We start from the raw sequence: 20660 nt of genomic DNA on the forward strand, positions 1-20660 counted from the left end.
TTGTAATCTTCTTTTTAGGCATTTGCTGTTCTATAGTGTCATAGTCCCACTGTACCCTGCTGGTGCTCTATAAATAAAGTCTAAATGTAATATACAGGCATAACGGGCTTTTTCTTTTGCAATTTTCAGCACATTATTTCTCATTATAATGACTGCTAAATGCTGGCGCACCATGTCAATTTTTTATCACCATGGAAAGCAGTCGGTTCTTGTGACATTTAACAAAAATAAAGCAATGCCTGCCCTTTCCTTCGACTTAATCCATGCTGTGATAGTTAAGGGAGCATTTAGTCTTAAGGAAGTGATTTGTTTTAAAAGCTCGGTTTGCCATTGATTAGCCTTAATATTGTTCTTATATTCCGCCTCTTTTCACATGTTAGATATGAATGCTTTTGTTCAGAATACTTTTGTATTTTTAACATTCTAACCAACTTATCAATAAAGGCTTTATACAAACAAGTTTTATTATAAATATTTTATAACTTGTAGGAATTCAGTGCCATGATTAGAGTTTGTTTAGTAACATTTTTCTTTCTTACTACTTAATATTCAATTAAACCCTTGTCCTTTGCCTTTGTGTAGCGTTTTGGTTTCTCAAGGCATCAGACTACCTAGAACGGGTGGCCTCAATGTATGTGGAGTAATTGTTGCAGAGAAAAGGTTGGCCACCAGGGGGCAACAGACTACCACATAATTATAGGCTGATTTTATTTACTTTATGAAGCCTATGGAAAAGATTTAAAACTACTGTGTTAAAAAGTAGAAAAACTTTAAGAAAACAACTGGCAATTTGGAGATTTTTACTTTCATTTGTGTGTACAAGTATACATGATATATATAGCATGTATACTTGTACACACAAATATATATAATCACACACTATTCTCTTGGTAGATTAGTGTGGTTCATTGCTTGCATACACATATATTGTTTTGTTTCTTTATAAGGCCAAAGTAGTGGTTCCATGAGCAAAACCTTGTTGTAGAGCATAACTCTAAAATGAACTAATTTCGCGAAGTTGGGTATTAAAAAAGAAAAATCTGCTACTCGTATTCATAATAAAAGACGGTGGGTGGGAAGCTAGAATAATACAAATCCCAGCTGATTTGCAGAAGTGACATTATTAACAGAAGGTGCATGTATTTAAATATCATTCCTGACAAAGATAGATTATATTAAAAAGGCTTTTGTCTTCAGTGTCGCCTCCCTCTTTTAAAAATGATTTCTGACATCCATTTCTGAAAGAGTATTAATGAATAATTCAATTTGTTGTATAGGTGAACCCAACGCAAAATTGATAATCCACAACGGGGGGTGATTTTTAAAGGCTTTTCAGGCAGGAAATGGGGGAGGATCATGCAAAATTGTCATTGTGCGAGTATAAAAACAAAAAGGCATGCAAACCACACGGTAAAATGTGACCTGCAATGTATGAAAATGTCAGTTTTTGGTACGCCAAAATGATTTAAAAAAAACAAAACAAAATTGGCAACAGAAATAAGTATAAAGGCTGGTAATTCTGTTCATATTAAGTGAGATTTCAGGTTTGGTGCATGTTATGCATTTCAGGAACGTGTACAAAGCAGCCATTTTATGTCAAATAATATTTTAAATAAAATGGTTTAGCCAATGTAAGACTTTGAAAACACTTATTTTTCTAAGTGAAAAATAGACCATTATGTTAGAAAACAAAATGGTATCATTTTGTGAGCAGGTTTGCGAAGTCTTGCAGTGGGCAAAGATTGATTGTTTTCATTAAAGAGCAGGAATAATAACCTCATGCAATATACTTTTATTAGGGGACACAGCACTGCAAATCTGGGCTAAGTATTGTACGCTTGGATTGTGAATTGCAGCTTTTGAAATTTTTGTATGAGAGGAATCATGTTTGTTGTTTGATCAAAAACACCCTGCTGCTGTTTTTTTAATATATTTTTTGAAATGAATTCATAGTTAACAATGAGCTTTTATTACATTCTTACATAGAAGGTGCCCTGGGTGTTTTGATACGTTTCTTTTCTTAAATGGATTTGTTTAACCTTGAATCATGTACTTTATATTGCTTCATATTTTACTTATAGAGTTCCAACAGATTCCGTGGCTGTATTACAATAAGGAAGAGAGAACATTAACAATAACATTAACCTTTACATTAACACGTACAGGTAGAATAACAGAAGAGGGCCCTGCCTCAAATGCTAGTAAATCTGTTTCAGAGTTATTCGAAATTGTAAGTGGTGAAGATATTCCATAAATTCAAGGTAACCAAAAAAAAGTTTAAACTTAAGGACAGGAGCTCATGCTTGATTGTGTGACTGGTGATCCCCCTTTCTTGTTTTGCTGACCATCCAGGGCCGGCCCTACAATGGAGCAGAGTGGGGCAATTGCCCCAGGCGGCACTTTTGAAGAGGCGGCACTTTGCCACCCCAAGTGTTTTTTTGTTTTTTTAAAGCGGAGGAAAGAGAGGGGCGCCGAGTGGTTTTCGCTTACCAAGATGCCAGTACCCGCTCGGCGCCTCTCTCTATCCTCTGCGAGCCCTCTAGTTCGGTCTCGGTGCGGGCTTGTAATGCTGAACGCCGGAAGTGACGTAAATTTCCGGCGCTCAGCATTACAAGCCGGCACAGTGTCATAGCAGGGAGACTCGCCGCAGGACTGTTTAAAGGTAAGAACAAAGGGAGAGGGAGGGGGGGGATAGGGTAGATAATGGTGTCGGCGAAGTTTAAAATGCCCCCCCCTGATGTCAGCGGGGGGGGCATCATTTTAAACTTCGCCCCAGGTGGCTTTATGTCTTGGGCCGGCCCTGTGACCATGATCTGTAGCTTTGTGGTGTTTGGTTTCTCCATAACTATATTTGCACATAGAATGATATAATGAACACTATATTTAATTTATAGCTCTCGCCCACCATGCCCCTGACTGATATATCTTCATTAACATGTGCCTAAGCAAACAGTGGTATAGACATGAAACATAGCATCTGTAATGTTAGTAGTAGCTGATGCAGCTTGTGTTGTGGTAGTACCACACGTACTTCGAAAAAGAACTGCTATTGAAAGACATTTTAACAGCTTAGTTTCTCATTTGTGAGAGGGCCATTATTTCAACCTGAACTGATCAATCCCATCAATACTTTAATACTGGGATCTGATTTTCTGTTCTGAAAATCTATATGCGATTAAAACCTCATTTATATTTTTCACGAGAGGAAAAAAAGAGAGGCCAGAACATTTAATTCTCCCAACATGGTCCATGTCTCAAATGGGGACCTTGTGCTCTTCTGCCCTTACTTTTACCCTGTCTGTTCTCAAGATTGGCTGCTTTTTGCATATGAAGTGTCTTAACACTTTAGGTACCAACTTAAAGCAGTCCTGTTTACGCTCAATAAACATTCCTTAATCCAGAATGCCTTATTAACAGTATGTAAAATGAGAAGACCATTCCAGAGTAATGTACTTGCTTACAACATAAATTAAAGGAGGCATTTAATCCTTATTGTGAAGCCTAGAAGTAATTTTGTGTGACTTTGTATCTATTAGTATATCTTCATATGTCAGAAAGCCGGAAAAGAGGAAAAAGCTCCAACGGAAGCTCTTAAAGTTAGTAAATGACCACTCCAGAACAGCCAACATCTTTCACTTTAAGGTGTTATGCATTCGCTTCACACTAACCCATGAGTTTATGTGAGATTTTCCTCACCAATTAAACAATAAGGTGACCTTGACAATTTTATATGTATATATATGTTGTGGGTTCTGCGTATCTTAGCTGTTCCTAGTCACTGCACTCTTCTGGACAGTTTGTTCTGATGTTGTTACTGGAATCTGTTGAAGCCACTCTCCCAGCTTAGGAGTCATAGCCCCGAGCGGTCTTATGACTAATTGAACGACTTTGGCCTTCACTCTCCACATCTGCTCTAGTTTTCCTTTCAGGCCCTGGTACTTCTCCAGCTTCTCATACGCCTTCCTGATGTAACTGCTATTTCTATCACCACCACTGTCTTCTGGTCCTTGTCTACCACCACAATGTCAGATTGATTTGCCAGTACCTGCTTACCCATCTGGATCACAGGCTCTTAGCCTTGCTTTTGTATCATATATATATAGATCTTTCATGCCTTTATTCAGTGCACCCATTAAAGATTCACAATGCTGGTGGAAAGGCTGGATTTAATAAACCTTGGAAGCCCTTTGATTTAATGACTTGTCGAACCTCCTTTGGCGGTATTAACCGCAAGTGTTTTCAGTAGCTGCAGATCGTACCCGTCCAAAGTTCAGGAGGATTTTAGACTGTTCTCACTTGTAGAACTGCTTTAGCTCAGCCATATTCCAAGGATGTCTAGTGTGAACTTCTCTCTTGAGCTAATTGAACAGCATCTCTAATGGCTACTATGAATCTGTAAGAATGTTTTCTGAACTTAGCTTTCAGTATGTAAACGGTCTATACATTTACTTTTATGTATATGTACATGAATCATAGACATTACAAATGATGGGTTTAAAAATAACTGTCAAAATAACCACTTGATATTAAAAATTGCTCACTTAAAAGAAGTACCATGCTGTTGCTAAATGATCCTGTTCACAAGTAGATTCACGGAACAGATTGTAACTTTTTTCAGAGCATCTTTAGGCAGATTGTGGAACATAACTTCACAAAGGCTATAGAAAATTCTGGAATCATTGCAGTTTCTAACACATTTAATGTAGAATTAATGTTATAGATCGCATGTTTTATGGATATATGATTTTTAAGGAAATAATTGCATATTAAGAAAGAATTTATGGAGGAATCCATAGTTTTTTTTTATTATTATTTATATATAAATAAAACATTTTGTTCCTATTTTTGGTACACCCCTTTTTAATTTAGAAGGATGTTTTTGATTCAGGTGTGCACAACTGGACTTTTGTCATGCCCATAGAGGAGGTAGATTATCCTTTAGAAGGAGTAATATACAAAGACATTCCTAATAGAAAAATAGCACTAAATAATCAGTTTGATATCTATATCCGTATGTTGAAATAAATGTAGAATCCAAATTTTAGAATTCAGGTAACTGGTTTTTATCAAATTGTTTTCGTCCATTAAAACAACATGAGATGTGAAAGTTCTATTTGTACTTTTCTAATTGTAGTGTTTGTATTTAATCCTAGGGAAAGATGAAGAGTTTCCAAAAAAACAACTAGGCCAAGTTCCTTACGAGCCACCTCCAGTACATCTCAATCATGTTATGAACGGACAAAAGATTACCAACAAACTTCCTTCTCAGATGAAAGCAGAAAAAGTACCATCTCCCAATAAAGGACAGCAAGTGTCCCCAAGCATCGAAAGAAGAAGAAATAACTCCATGGAAAAAGCCAATTTAAAAACTCCAAAGCGAGGCCCCATAGACAACCGTCCTGAACAGAATAAGGGAGAAACACAACAGCAGAAATATCCACAGCCTGCTGTAGCTACTCAAGACAATGATAAAATATCTAATCATGCTACAGCTAACCAGAACTCAAATGCAGCATCCAGTGCCTCAAAGGGAATTGCTCCTAGATGGAACCTGCCATCAGAATCCAAAAATAAGGATCCAATGATGAAACATGGTGACGGAAGAGGAAGACCACCAGATTATAATGTTTCAAGTCATCTTGAATCTCAAGTTCTGATCACTAAGAAAAAAGGCAGGGTTATTGACATGGATGGTAAAAGAGGATCTAATGCATCACAGTATGATAATGTTTCTGGAGGTGAACATGAAAATGATAATCATGCTGAAGACATCAGGCAACGATCAGATTCTCTTAGTCAAAGAAATGTAATGTACTCCACTGGCACTTCTTCAAGACATCCTTCAAAAAGTTCCAGTCCACCAAGAACAGTTGAAAACATGGGAATTATACAGCCACATTCTCCATATCGGGATACTGATTTTGAGTATAACATGAAGCAGTCACCACCTGTATATAGTGATCCACCTCTTTACAGTGATAACACTAAATATTCAGCAAGTAGAATGAATAGTGAACATCATTCCCCGGTAAACTGGATTAGCCCATCAAATCGATCATATGATTATAACTTTGACTTTTTTCCAGATAAAATGCCTGTGAAATCGTCTGCTAGGCAGTACCCTTATACATCACCTTCCAACAGGATTGAAGTTCTACCAGCGGATGACAGTGAAACTGTTCGGCTAGGCGGTTTTAGTCCAAGGGAAAACAACAGATATGTATTACCCTCAGTAGATTATCCTAACACATCCTACACATATTTTCCAGATGTAACATTAGGAACCAATGGACATCCGTTAAACAAGGAAAGCTCCAGAGGTTACATGTCCAGTTTGCAAAAGTCTCCTGGGGTTCAACACTCACCAAATCAGGCCTATAATTTTTCATCCTTGTCTATAAATAACCCAACGAGATACAGGACTTCTCCACACAATGAACACGTTAATCAACCTCGGTATCTTCATTCAAACTCTGGAGTTAGTGGACAACCGTTCAGAAATCCTCGTGATGGGATCATAATGCATGAATCAGTGATGCTGTGAAAAAATATTTACTGCTTGATGAAGTCATTTTAAAAACAGGGCAAACATAAACTGTTGGCTTGTTTAGAAAAAAACAACATTTCAAACTTAAATATTTGCTTCGGTGCATTTTGTTTTAGAAGGGTTTAAATCGGTTATTGTACTTTAAACAATGAAATGCAGATTATGCCAGATGTGCTTCAATAAACAAAGTGCATGTGTGTAGTCATGGGATGTTCTAGGTAACCTCAGAACCTTTCAGAATGAGAAACATAGACATTGACCTTTCTTCTGCGTATAATATATATTGTTGGGGAAAAAGATATTAACACAATTTGTGTTTGTATCCCAATGTGGCTTACGGAGGTTTCAGTCAGGATGTTATGTGTCAAGGTTATCAGTTGGTCTTAATTAAAGGGAAAAATAGATCTTTTTATTCTGAGCTTTATGCAGCCTTCACCTTAAATGTCAGGGATGCACAACCCCAGTCTTTGACGTCCACAAACAGGTCACAATTTTGGATATCCCATCTCAATAATAAAAAAAACAAAAACATTGTTACTTGTTTTAAGTAATTCCTGGCCTGCTTATGGCTCTCGAGAACTCGAGTTGTACAGCCCTTTAAAATTGCTCCCATTTATGCAATGTATTATTGTCCAAATTCTATAGTTGACCCTAAAAATATACTTCTGCTTAGTATGCATGTCATGTGGCCAGGCTGCAATGTGACACTCACCATGGCAGCTTACTATGGTGTAGCTAATGGAAACTGCGGTCTATGCAGATCAGTTTATAAAAAAGAACCATTATGGTGCCCACTAGTATACTTGGTACACAAATATGGATTTCCTGGGAGTTGTTTGAAAAACAAAAATTACAAATGGTGATTTCACATCTTCTGTAATTCCTGAGCCAGCTTAGTGTGGAAAGGCCGTCAATGCTTTGTGCCAGATGCAAGATTGTGAATGTCTTTTGTTCCTTAAGAGATTTCAATTGTGTTGTAGATGAAAGTGGTCTCCCTTTGCATCTGCAGATGGTATAGATCACAAGGCTCGATTTGAAGTAACTTCTTTACTGAAGCTCACAGAGTCCTTTGAGCGTACTATTTCTTTTAGCAAACTTTTGATAGTGCTAGAAGTTTGTCTGAGTAAAGGTTATAGATTCTTCCTGGGTTGCATTAAACCTAATGGCTTGTCTTCCAACAGTCCTGGAATACTCTCTATAAAAAGGCTTTATTTTATCCATTTGACACCATATACTTCTGCGATTGATTTTGAAAGTGCTGCACCAGCTGTGAAATGTAGGTGTTGACTGCATCCCACGTGAAAGTGAACGTTAATGCAATAATGTACAGAACATCAAAGCTGTGGTCCGCATTATTCCAAAACGAGCAGGAGCTAGGCCTTTTGCATGCTGGGGGGGGGACTGCTAATATAAAAGCAAACCTTATGTAACGGGGTAAAACATGAAGCTTTAATAGCTAGTTAACACGTGCTGTGTGTTATGTTAAAATGGTTACTGTTTATAACAAAATTTACAGATATAGGTACCTAGAAAAATATATGTAGCTTTTCTGGTTTTCAAGGAGCTAACTACAAGCCTTTATTACATGAAAATATGCATTTTTGTTTTCGTCTTGTTAGGACAAAAAATAAGGAACTGACACGCTTTTGATTCAGGTTTAAGAAGGCACTTAGACCCTTTTATAAGAATGGCACTGAATGTCAATGAATTTTGTGCCTTTTATGTAGAAAATCAAATTCTTCTAAATTCATGTAATCTACTGTTGTGGATTTCAGTGATGTCTGTTTCATAATTCATGTGTTTTTCAGCACCCCCCCCCCAGATTTGACTTTTTATATTTATATATATATATATATTTTACTGAAGATTCAGTAAAATGGAATTGTTTACATTTCTCTTATAGAATGAAACGAGCAATATTTCCTATAATCACACTGTTTTCCTTTGTGTGCTGTTACAACACTTCCCTTTATGTGTTACATGTTGTCTTGAGAAAAACATAACACATTACAATTGCCTACTGAATGGAAAAAAGATTACGTTTGCCCCCCCCACCCCCACCGCGTCATTTTATATATTCTTTGGAATAACATGTTTGTCCTTCTGTGATCACGTACTCTGCACCAGTAGCATGTGTGTTCCATAATGTGCCTTGGCCTTCTAATGACTTAATGTCTGTTCTTTTTATTATTACACATCACATTTTTATAAACCAATGGATCGTGTGCTGAAATTACAATAATGGTTAAGAGATGGCAAATCAATCTGAATTGTCTGCTTTATTTCCAAGTTCCATTCTCGAGTGTTTTTTTTTTGTTTTTTTTTAGCTGTGATTGACACCTTTTATTCCTCTGTTCTATAAGAGTATAATTTTAGTCATTTCAGCTTTCTCAAGGAAACTTTACAAACCAAAAGTAGGAATATATAAGTTTTTATACATACATATACACATTTTTTAACACCATACCTTAATAAAATTGAATATATTTTTATTTTATTTTTCTTGCCCATTTAGTATTAACCCCAGAAGGGTACATTCTGTTGGTTATGCTCAAAGGACTAATGTGTTTATTTTCTGTTTGCTTTTTTTCTAAAGGTACATATTTGTAGAAGAAAACTGTAATGATTTGCGGTAGAAATGTATGCATATTGTGATTTATTTATATGGTTGGATATTTTTAGCTGGAATCAACATAGTTAATATTGAACTGTTCAGAATTCAAGGGGTTAACATTCTTTAAACACTACGCGGAAATAGAATACATTCTAATTTTTACTCTTAGTTTTGTGTAGTACTGATTCTTTTCATCAGTTAAGAATAATGTGCATATTATGTACATACAATGTAACTATATAATAGGCTCCACTTAATTGTGATTCTCTGATTCTTAATCAAGCTGTACAGCATATGTTTAAAGTGGCTAATGTATCAGCAATGGTAAATATTGTAGATTTAATGTATAAAATATGTACACTATTTTCATATGTCATCCGCTACAGTTTTTTTAACTGTTCTTTTTAATGTGACTGTATTTTTAATGTTAAAAATTAACATTATTAAACAATGTCAGAGCTGTGTGTCTTTTTTTTTTGTTGTTGATCAAATGAAAGATATATTTTAGTCCTAAGTAGCTCCACTACTCATACCTATTTATATTACTTTTCAGTTGCTATAACAACCATAGAACATATAAAAGCCATAAAACAAAAATCAGTGGTTTCTAATTCTAGCTTTCATATATAGCCCTAAGTGCTTATAAGAGTGTGTATATCATAATGCATCGTGGTGTTCAGATATCCAACACACGCACATTTACATGTGTATATATAACCCTACAACTTGCTATTATACCAAAAGCTAGAAACACCTTGGATTTTTGTATAAAAAGCAATTCTGTGAAAAGAATTGGAAGTAGTGTAATTGTCATACCAACCAATGGAACGTTTTATCTTTTCAGCATTTTGAGCTCAAATTGCTCTTTATGCATAATCCTTGTTATCCTTTACCACCCGTTACTGACAAATGACTTGTCTGCACCTCTTAACCAAACCATGTAGGCCATGAATTTACATTTTACAAACAAAAAAAAAAACATTTCTGTTTAAGCATAATGCCAGTTTCTTAAAAAAAAATAAAAAATGAAATCATATGGTCATCCCAGATCTTGTAACAACTGGCTTTCTCCTGGGACTGTTAGCATTGTACTTGGTTATAGGTGGACTCTTTTTCTTAGCTACACTAGGTATGGGTGTATTTAGGTCTCTAATCTCGATCCTTGGGATATTTAATCATGTCTCAATAGTTACTACAGTGCAAATGGACTGGTTACAAGGGAAATCTCTGATCTCTGCATCCCAACCGTTGAACAGCTGTGGACTGGAGAGAATAATTGCCCAACAGTGCTACCCACTATTGATTTGGCAGTGGAGGGGCTTCAGCCCCCAATACATGCAGCCCTATATCCCACCGATGCTACGTTGTCATTAGAAAAAAAGTTTTTTCTTTTTCTAAAATTTTTCTTAAATAAAATAAATCTGTGACCCCATCACCCAATTAATTGTGGTTCTATGTTAAGTTAATATTTTTTCATAAAATTGAGTCAAATAAAACAAATGTGTTGTATAAACAAAGCCCTTCCCATCTCGAACATGCAATTCATATAGATGTATTCATCGTTAAACAAAGATCGCAAATCTAGTTTCCAAAAACCCTTGGGTAAGAAGGGGTTAAAAAACATCTTTAAAAAAAAAAACAACAACAAAAAAAAAAAATTAAACCTTTTTTTGGAAGCATACTTTGCCCAGGCTTTAATGAAAGGAAAACCTAAGACCTTTTGCACTTTGTCAGTGGCCGAAGCTGTGTGCAGCAGTACCTTGCAGTGAACTGGTGTATAATTGGCAAGGTATCGGTGGTGTAATGTTCACAACTGGGGTTAGTAGATTAAGCAATTAATTTCTTACAGCCTGCTACCATGGCCACAATGAAATGAAGCTGCTAGCTTGCTTCTGCAAGAAAATACAATTTGTGTGCAGCACTTGTAAGGTAATTTGTTATATATGATGTGCATTGAAGAATTCCTTGCATCAGATTCTGTTTGGGAATTCTCTGCTTGCTGTATTTTCTGAATAGAGACACAAGAGTTAATGCTGTTTTGTTTTTTCTTCTTCTTGAAAGTACCCCGATCTTACTGCTTTGCAACCTATGCTTTTAATACTTTAACAAAACAATGCAAATGAGGAGCATATGACATTGAAAAGTAAATTGTACACATCAAGGACATATAAGTATATATTATACATAGCAACGTAACTTCACAAAACTAAATCTAATAAAGCTGATTTTAACTAACATTTATGCATCATCATGACACAGGATAATGTCAGAAAGTAGTAACTCAGCTAGCTAGCAATATGCTTATCTATTGTCAAACACATTCGAATGTATAATACATATACAACTATGTTGTAACAGGTGATTCATATCTACTTGGGCTGCAAGTCTTTAACTTTGTGCCCCCACCCCTGAGATGCTGGGTTACCATGTCAATGCATGTACAGTCCAGTATGGATCTCTAATAACCATTTACTTCCTAGGCCAAGCTTGGGAATAAAATGATGTACATGTGGCCACATGCTATTCTCTTATACTTTTGCAGCTTGCGGCAATGTGCATCCAGGTGGCGGTCTATTGCTAAAGGACAGGATCTGCTGCATGAGTGGCAATAAATGTGAGAAGCGCCAGTCTGGACAAATACTGCTTTGGTATTTCTGTCCATAAGTACCCTTACATAGTCACTTAATCTTAACTACATATTTGGATAACCATGTAATTTCATGATTCATGCAATGGCGAATTGTCCAATGAGTTGATACTGTGTGGTCTAATTAAATGTAAGTTCTCTGCTTTCATCATTATCACTGGTAAATGTCATATCAGTCAAATATGACATGTACCCGTGATGATAACAGTACACACAGAGAACTTACATGTAATCAGACCACACAGTATCCCCTCATTGTGCACAATGATGTTTATATCTGATAAGCTAAGAAAGGGTTGACAGGCATGTAGGCAATGGTCCACCCCAACTCAACCTCAGTCGCTGGACTAGGACTTCCTACTCTAAATTGATTTCCACTTAAGTGTTCAGAAATGTATGTGTGGCACTGATAAGAACAGATTGTGTGCCATGCTGTCTGCTGCAGCCTGTATCCTCCATGTGTATGTCTTTTGTGCCACTTATGGTTTACTAACAAGTGTCTCTAGGGTACACGCACTACCCTGGGCTAGTCTTAGGCTTGTTAGCTTGGTATTTGTCAACTTGACAGCACAGAATTTCTTTCCTTTTATTTAACCTCGTACTTTAGAGAATCCCTGTAACAATTTTGTTTTCTTGGTCAGCAATACCGCCTTCAAGCATTAGAAACCACAAAATGAAGACCTGACACATTTCAGTGGAAAGCAATTCTATATATGAACAGTGACCTGGACAATATTGGAATCCTCCTATAATTACAGCTACTGACCTCTGCTTCCATTCCATCAGCTGTCTGACCTCCTCCAGCCAGCAATAAAGAAATAAGAGAGAAGTCCCTGCTTGTGATTACTTGCTAAATTGCAAAGCCAATGATTCTAGCCTTGAGCAGTTGTTTTTTGAGATTTCACATTTGGGTTTGAAGAAATATTACAAGAAAGAACCCCAGAAGACATATGCATTGATTCACTTTTTTTTTTTTCATTTTATTCTGCAGTTATTATAAAATTTGAACACAACGCAAACATATTTTTAGAAAGCTGAATTATATTGAAAATCATCCTATGGTTAACTATATATTATAATATATATGACACTATCTCCAATATATCTATAAGTCTTATTTTTTTATTGTCTTTCAGTCAGTCGAAATATAGGACTTTAGGACAGGTGTGGGCTGTCTCTTCTGACTTGTCAGGGGATAAGGAGCAATAGCTAACTCCACTGTTATTCCATCCTTGGTTCTCTGACCTGTGCACCCAGAAAGCAAGCAAGGCTGGACTCACATTTGTTCTTGGTATGCTAGACTAGTGTCTTTCTTAGCCCTGGGTGGCCTGTTGCCCCAACATGGCTGGCTTTTCCACTTTTACAAAACCTGCATAACTAATTACTTTGTTGACTTAAAAACCCTGGTGATTGAACAAGTCAACTTCCAACAAATGGGGCGGACATGCAATTGAGGGGGATAACGACCTAAGAACTGGTGTTTAATATTGCATAGATATATTTGTTTTGAAAGCAGATATCTATTTGGCCCATCTAATGTGCCCATTATGTCCTGCTGTAAAAACCTCGAATTGCCACTCTTTTATGTGGTATGTAGGACTTGAGTAGCAAGTGACAGATTTTCTATAAATGGGGTGTTGAATTGATCATCATGAGTTTGTGTTAATGCTATTTGTTCTCGTGTACTTCTATAAGTGAGCATCTAGGGAGCCTTCCTAGATTGATATGTAATATACCTATATTCTGTAATTTGATGTACTAGTTAGTCATGGAAATAGATGCGAAATGTAGGTGGACCACGTTACTTTTAGTAAGAGCAGGCCAAAATAGCAATTGAGAAAATATTCAGCATACCAAGGTAACATGCCCAAATCTCTTAATTTTAGCAAAATCATGCACCATATACCTGGGAATGGTGTGACTGTGAGCAGATATAATTATTCTTCCTTCATACAGCTGTTTCATATAATATGAACAGGTTAATGGTTTAGAACATGCAGAAAGCTTTGATTTGGACACTGAGATGATTATGACATGAGCAGAACTGTTTCTGATCACAGCCTCCCACTGCATTTAAGACCTAGTACAGGAACCTTTTACTTGATATATCATAATTTGTCCCCATGGTTCATTGAAAGGGTTACAAGACTAATTTCTTCCTAATGCAGCACCGCTTGTACAGATGAGTTTTCCTTGTGTCTCCTTTGCTCTTTGCTTTTCAGTTCTTCAATCTCACAGTTTGGTTCTTTCTGCTTCACACTGCCTTGAATATAGAGCACACTCTGTTTCACGCAGTTTTGCTATGATTACCCTTGTCCACAGATGACTGCTCATCTTCCCTTCTCCAGCATCTGATTTTACGGAGATGGTCATCTCGTGGTCTTCTGGATATAAACGAACTTACATTTTCAATGTATTTAATTATATAAATGCAGATTATATTCTTATCATATGCCCTCGCACAATAAACCTGACAGCTGGAAGATTCTAATTCACATAAGTTAAAACAGTAACATGCTTTCATTGTAATTCTGAATTGGAGTTTTATAGGAATATTAAATTGTCGTTGAAATTGTTATATTAATATGTCTGGAAAGGCAACAATTTTACTACTGCAAATATGCTAATGTACTTCTTAAGTATTTGGTTTATTTTGTGAGTTATTTTTAAAAAATATTATATATACTATATTTATTCTTATTGTTGGTATATTACAGAGAACTGGATATTTGTAACCTCTACTTGTGGAAAAACGAGGACAGAAACATTTTTAGTGTTTAACGTTTCAAAGGCTACACTGATGTTATACCTTGAAGCAAGTAGGATATATCAGTCTATTTTGTTTGTGAATGTCAAGGGTTACTATGGAGCCATAGTATTATCCCTAGGCATCACACTGATATGAAGGGCAGCACTCTGTGTGGCTGGGGAGATTTTCAAAAAGACGTGAATACTTGCAATGCCACACATTTCCACCAGAGTCTCTAGAGAAACAAGGCTATTACCAAGCATTTACACCATCATTATTATTTATTGATTTCTGTAGAATTATCAAATTCCTCAGCTGCACCGTATAGCGGATAGATGTGCATCACATGACAATATGGACTTACAGACAAATGTCAAGAGTGCCCTACTCAAATTGGCTTACTTATGTAGAAGATCAAATCTGGACACTTTGTGAGCTCCACGTACAGGCTTTGTTATGTTGTCCACTTTGGTGAATATGTGGTAGGCTGGCTGGATAACGCACGCTTACTGTGCTGTCCACCAAGTTTGCATTGATTCAGATTTTTAGCACGGTAATTGGCTTGTAATAATCTGAATGGACAGGATATTGTTCAATATATGATCTTTTATTCAATGAAATGTGCTTTTTTCATGTATACATAAATAAGGGCAAATGGAACCAGTGTTTAGAGGAAGATGGGAAAGGGTGCGCCGTGTCTCCCAAGTCATATTATAAAATGAAGAATCTAGAAGGGTATGCAAGTCCGTTTTCCGTAGGATTACATGACAAGTGCTGCAGGCTATGCACACTTAGACAGAGGCAATAAACTCAACACCCATTGCTTTGTGAAGGCAGTTATTAGATGAGGTGGACATAAATCTCATATTTGTGCCATACCCATCAATACTGTTTCACAAATATATTATTTTGTTTTTAATCTTGTCCTTTGGAAATGGTTTATTGTAGCAGTAAATGTCATTGAGACATTCAGCTGTTTAAATGTTCCATGCTGGCTGCCTCTATTGGATATTACCTCTCAGGGTATATGAGTAGCATCCTTCTGCTGTGTGCAACCTTTGTGCAGCACAATACAATCAATTCACGTTGTGATTTTGTTCTCCTGCCGTGTATGATATATGGATCTAGGAAAACAGCAATGATAAATAATTTTATTTTTATTTTCTTTCATAAAGCGATAATAAATGTTTTGTTGCTTTTACAGATGTCCCAACCCCTGCATCCTCTATTAAGCCTGCTAGCTGCTACCTTACAGCAGACACACAAACACAAATGCTGATCAGGATACCTGTGTTTCACCACAAAGTAATCACGTTTATATATATATATATATATATATATATACATATATATATATATATATATATATATATATATATATATATATATATGTATGTATGTATATATATATATATATATATCAGGCAAGTCCAAAAGGGAATCACACACCTGATTATATACAGTCCAAAGGGATAAGCACACTCACATCAAACAGACTGCAAACTCTCAAAATTATAGTTTTTATTAAGCCTACTTAAAATCACCTTTCCAAGATGTGGGTTGAGCAGCCCCTCTTGCCACCAAGCTTCCTAAATAATGGTTTAGTCTCCTTGGGTTAAAATTCTATGCAGTCCCACTGATTCAGCTCCGCGGTAAGCAATGTAGACATGAAACATTAGTTAGGACCCAAATTTTGACATAGCGGGCAGCTTTGCAATATATGGCCATATAGTGTGATGAAATAAGCGCTGGCTATGCAGTGAATTCTTGCTTTGTTTTGTGTATTTATTTGTCATTATTAATCTAGCAGCAAACAACATTTTTGAATATTTATGCATTTTTAGTTTTTTTAGGTTGTCTTCTCCCCTTTTTTGTATATATTAACTATACTTTATACAGGGTGAACCAAGCTCTTTCATGGTCTATTATTAATCATGCAGCCAGATACAAATCTTATGTTAATTAAAAAAAACAGCAGAATACTTGTTCCTTTTTATTAAGATACATTAAAATACTCCTATTATTTCTAAATTAATCACAAGTACTAAAATTACAAAGAATCCACACAATTAACATACTCTTCAGCACTTGGATTTACATCCAGGTTTTAGAAATGAATACCGAATACAGTTTTATGGAAAAAAAATCAAGTAGGCAGTATAAAATTAAGAGTTAAGTATGCTTGAATTCTGGATCCGTCTTAAAAGAATTGTGTTCTTCAACAACAACAAAACTTCAGTGCATTTAAAGAATCTCTCACATGAATAATTGTTCATGAAATGCCAAGATTCTTTTCCAGACGTTCCTCAGAGTTCATTAATTGTAAAGAGCACGGTACTCTAAAAGCCTTCTTATGTCTACACATTCTTTACCACCCAAATTTAGCTTTTTAATTTCTGAGAAATTAACCACAGCCTTTAGCACAATTTAATATACGGTATTTGCTTGATTATAAGACAAGGTTTTTTTCAGAGCAAATGATCTGAAAAATACCCCTCGTCTTATAATCGAGGTCATCTTCTAATCAGACCTCAAATAGAGCTGCAGGGGACCTGGATCCTCCTGTCTGGTAACCTCAGCTGCTGCCGGCACTATCACCGAGCTCCCGCGAAAGTGCCGGCAGCAACGGAGGTTGTCTTCGCGCATTGCGCATACCTTCCCCGGCTGCCAGAGAGGAGAATTCCCTGCAGCGCTGTGGGGAATTCTCCCCTCTGGCAGCTGGCATTTAGGGTGTGCAGAGTGGCATTCAGGGGTATAAGGCATTTCTGGAGGCAGAGTGGCATATAGGGGATTAAAAGGCATATCATGGGGCAGAGTGGCATATAGGAGGGTATAAGGCATTTCTGGGGGCAGAGTGGCAAGCCTGCAGGCAAATGTGCATAACTGGGGGGGGCAGGTCGGCAAATAAAAGGAAATAAAAACAAAAAAATATATTTTTCTCAATCATAGCTTTTATTAACCTCTTCAGTCCCCTATGGATGTACCGGTACGTCCAAAAAACGCATCCAAAGAATACCCTATGTACGTACAGGTACGTCCTACCCTTTGTCATTTGACAGCCTTGGCTCCTCCCTGACAGCAGAAGCCAGCGTTCCGATCTGATGTAACAGCTTCCGGCATGAAAGCATTTGAAATGCCCATCGGCATTCCCTTGCGGGTTGCGTCCCTGCAGGGGATATCCTGTCCTCCGTTGAGGCACAAACGCTGCTGTGGGGACTTGCATAGAGATCAGTGTGATCGGTGCAGGGGGATCGCAGGGAGGAGAGTGAGAAACCATGTTTCCCACCCTCCTCCCATGCTGAAAAAGGAAAAAAAAACATTATAAAAAAATCATTAAAATAATACAGTAAATAATAAAAAAAATTGTGACATCACTGGCATTAATAACATGTTCAAGAGGTCCCTAAGAGGACCTCTAACCTTTTGTTTAAAAGAAAATATAAAAATACAAATAAAATACAAAAAAATAAAAATATATATAAAAAGATAATAATAACTTAAAAAAACTTATAACCCATTGCCTTAGCACAACATCTACCCAGTATAACCCTCCTGCCCCCGTTCACAACCCCCAAACCCATTAAGCCATAAGCATAAAAATTCTACAAAAAATGTACACCTTATAGTATGTTCTCTATGTGCTGGGAAAGTATAGAAATTCTATATAAATTAGGTATTTCTAAAATCAGGACACCTGAACTGATAAACTTGGAGGGGATTTTCCATCACTTTACCTAATTTTGTGAGGATTCAAAGGGAAAATTAGTTTTTACTAAATTTCTCATTCAAAATTTTCAACTGATCATCCAACTATGGTATCAAAAGAAAGCGCTATATCTCCTTAAAAAACCATTATATAGCTTACATGGGTACTCTATTCACAGGAAAATAGAATCATCGCTGAACCGACATACCGCAAAAATGGCAAAATTGCTCCGGGACTTGAGGTACCAAAAACCCCTGGGATTGAAGGGGTTAAATATGAAAAAATGTTTTACATTAATATTTACTAGTAAAACTTCTTTCTTATAGGTTCGTCATATTCAGGCTTTTTATTTTTTTCCTAAATTAACATTCAGATTTTTGGTGGTCGTCTTATAATCAAGCAAATACGGTATTAAAAGTATGTGTAGTTGGTGCTTTTTGTTTTTTGCTTGGCATAATAGATTTGGAGATTTTTTCAAATATAAGGATGTATTTATCATCTAGAATGAGTGGCAATTGGTTTCCTGTCATGTAATCTCTTCCTTTTTCTCAACCCATCCTTACAAAATCTGCTCACCAAAAGCGAGAAATGTGTATGTATTTTGTTTTCAAAATGGCACCAAGCAAATTATGGACCTACTTTTAGAGCCTTTGACATAAGTGGTAACATGGTGGGAAGTAAATAGGAACCATGCCAATCTGTGTGCCAAGTAGCCAATCAGCAGCTGATGTTCTTGGTTGCCTCATATTGCCAACATGTTTTGGCAGGTGATCGCCAGTGTGATTGCCTGTTCATATCCCTTTCATCAACATTTCCCCTCATATTTGGAATTAAATCTAACAAATGTTTCTCTTTTTCTTTCTAACAACCTTTTATATTACCTGCTCAGCAGTGTTTCATCCATCCATATTTAGGTAATGTTAGTCATATTGTATATTTCACTCTTCTCATTGTTCTGTAACAGCCAGATGTCCTGGCAGTGGCTGACATACACTCTATGTTGCTGTAATCATGAATAACGTTTTGTTATAACGTGTCTAATTCTACCACTTATATATTCTCATTCTTCTAGCTATCCTGGATCTAAGATAAGACCAAGGACTGATTAAGGGTAGAGTCTTACTGCATTTTAAGCCTAAAATAGACTCCCAATCAATTTGAAGTCTTCTCTGGATACCATTAATGAGGCACCAGTGTGGCATGAGGGTCTGTTCAATCCTAAGGTTTGGTCAGAACCTGCAAATATGCACAGCACAATAAACTACAAACTATAGAAGTGCACAACCTAAAAGGCATAAAGCACATACACATTCAATTTCTCAGGTTGCTGATAGAATTATAATGCCCAATAAGTACACAAACTAGTAAGAATCAATCAACTAGATGGTTTGAATGATGCTTACCTGCAGTAACACACTGATATACTACTTATCAACCTACAATACTTGTTGATATACTAGACATGTCATAGCTTGCTGGTTATATCCAAAAAAGAAATATCACACCCAATAAAATAATGTTTTTCTGATGCACGCATCTTAAAGGCACACTCCATACTAATTCAGCATTTTGTACAAAGCCTGAAAGACAAGGCCAGACACCCCACAAAGCGGAGGAACCAAAAAGTTTTGGAATTTGTGCCCCCTTTCACTTACGCTCTCAGTCACTCTCGTTCTCATTCACCCTGTCTCTGACACCCTCTAAATGTTTCCCTGCCGACAATTTCCGCTTCTGCTTCCACATCTTCTTGTTCTTCATCTTCTCTCTTGTCTCTTCTATCTTCGACAGCATCATAGCAGACATTACCTGGTTCAAACTTCCGCTAAAATGGCGGCTCTTCTGGTGATGTTCTTTCACCCAATTGGAGGATTGGACATGCCGTCCTCTCCCCAAGAAGGTTACTACCCCCCGAGGAGGATCGGGCTAGAGGACATCACTTTGGCAGAAGTTCACATCAGGTTATATCAAATGGAGATGCGGACGAAGATAGAAGCTAAAAATGAGAGAAGATGAAAGAGATAAGATAGAAGGTGAAGAACATGAAGATGTGGGAGTGTTTGACAGAGAATGTAGGGAAACATTTAAAGGAAATGAGAGAGTGAATGTGGGCACTGGGCAATGAATTTTGTTCCCAAATAAAAATAATTGCTTGTCTACTAAAAAGCATTTTAAAAGTGCCCTTTGCATTTAAATTAAAGTACAAAGTGTTTTAAAGTTTCCCAGCTTAAAAAATGGGGTTAAGTTCGGAGACAATGTTACACACACACACACATACGTAACATTTAGTTACCTTGATATATTTTCTGCATAAAGGATGGTTTGTTTTACAGTTGACAAGTTCACCTTAAATAACTGCTTTGCTCAAAAGGAGACATATCAATTTGTGGATCTGTATAA

At 36.6% G+C, this 20660-nt stretch overlaps 1 protein-coding gene across 2 annotated transcripts in view; it reads left to right on the forward strand.

The window, feature by feature from the left end:
* Nucleotides 1-7326, forward strand: part of USP6NL (USP6 N-terminal like) — a 70035-nt gene extending 62709 nt beyond the window's left edge. For both annotated transcript variants that reach the window (XM_053465220.1, XM_053465219.1), the window contains exon 14: nucleotides 5154-7326. In XM_053465220.1, the coding sequence (XP_053321195.1) occupies nucleotides 5154-6544 (1391 nt within the window). In that variant the 3' untranslated portion in view covers nucleotides 6545-7326. The remainder of the gene's footprint in view (nucleotides 1-5153) is intronic.
* Nucleotides 7327-20660: the final 13334 nt, after the last annotated feature.

Source organism: Spea bombifrons, chromosome 4 (genome assembly GCF_027358695.1).
Source record: "Spea bombifrons isolate aSpeBom1 chromosome 4, aSpeBom1.2.pri, whole genome shotgun sequence".
NCBI lineage: Eukaryota > Metazoa > Chordata > Amphibia > Anura > Pelobatidae > Spea > Spea bombifrons.